Genomic DNA, 1,402 nt, shown 5'->3' with positions numbered 1-1,402 from the left:
ATTTCTGATTTGTGAGCACTAGTTTTTGTTTGACCCGTTTCAGTTAAACTAAAGTTATAAACGTACATGTATGACAATCACATGACTTTTGACCAAGAACCCTAATATTTGCTATTAATACAAAAGTGGAAAGCTTTAAAACATTACTTGACCACTTATAATCGAGATGGATGCAATTAAACTCGATCCCCGTTTCAGTTAAAACATCTCTTTTTTTTTGGGTACAAGGTCACCCTGCTTAAACTTTTATATCAACAACAATGAACAATACAACGCAAGTAATATGGCAGATTACCATATTAGTTCCTTATATGACATGCCATATAAGGTTAAACAACCTAAAAAGCAATACACGTAAATATAAACTAGAACGACTACATCAGCATGAAAATAACATGAGAATAACAGCTAATGTAGGCTTCTCACTTCAGTATCATCTGACAAACGATGGATCATCACCATCCATAAGAAGACTTTTCGGTAACTTCCAGTTTTCAAGTAATTGTAACACTTTGCTACTTGCCTTGAACTTGATCGAGGCTAATCTCATTCTGACCGTGTTTACAATGTGTTCCTTTAGTCTTTTGGGAGGTCTCATGTTATTGGTAAACATACGATTATTCCTCTCTTGCCAAAGAAAATAAACAGTTGTAGCAAGAACCAATCTACCGATTACACTTTTTGTAGATTTACCTTTAGAAATCGGGATCAAATAATCTGTAGTATCTTCAATATTCAGCACATGCCCAAGACCAGCCATATCCTTGACAAGTGACCAAACAGTCGCCGAGTATGTACACCTGAAGAAAATATGCGCATGTGAATCCTGACCTGTTTTACATAAAGAACAACAAACAAGATTAAGGTTAGTTGCCCCGCCAACATCCCAAGGCTTCAACCCATCATGCGTCTTCAGTTTGTTCTTTAGCACCATCCAAAGAAGGAAAGCATGTTTCGGGATACTCATTGAGAACCAAACTACATCCTTCGACCATTTCCCCACAACAATTTTATATACAATCTCCTTGTGTGTCGAGTCAACGCAAAGGTCCACCAAACAATCTCCTTCGCCCAATCATCCATGTGAATCATTCTGGGGTCAAACCTTCTTCTCAGCACCCTCATCAAATCTTTGGAGCAGTCACAGAGGTTTGGCTTCGAAACCCCCTGCCTGTAAACTTCCCTTAAAAAATCACGGTCAAGCTTCATGACCCTCTTCACTTTCTCTATTAAAAGCATGATTCTGTCGTTTCTCTTGAACACGAATCGATTCTGGGCGCAGTCGTGGTCCCATTTATCTAGACGATTCATGATTCTTGATGAGTTTGTATGTGGAATTTGTTGAACAAACACTAAGAAGATTAACTGGGATCGAATGAAAAACAACATAATCGGAACTTTC

General features: G+C 38.1%; 1 protein-coding gene across 1 annotated transcript; it reads right to left on the bottom strand.

The window, feature by feature from the left end:
• Nucleotides 1-433: 433 nt before the first annotated feature.
• LOC122584450 lies at nucleotides 434-967 on the bottom strand. Its single transcript, XM_043756612.1, has one exon. The coding sequence runs from the start codon at nucleotides 965-967 to the stop codon at nucleotides 434-436; it is 534 nt and encodes a 177-aa protein (XP_043612547.1).
• Between the last annotated feature and the right edge of the window lie 435 nt (nucleotides 968-1,402).

The sequence above is a fragment of the Erigeron canadensis genome, unplaced genomic scaffold, assembly GCF_010389155.1.
Source record: "Erigeron canadensis isolate Cc75 unplaced genomic scaffold, C_canadensis_v1 Conyza_canadensis_unscaffolded:280, whole genome shotgun sequence".
Classification (NCBI taxonomy): domain Eukaryota; kingdom Viridiplantae; phylum Streptophyta; class Magnoliopsida; order Asterales; family Asteraceae; genus Erigeron; species Erigeron canadensis.
This window is presented reverse-complemented; position numbering and strand designations above follow the sequence as displayed.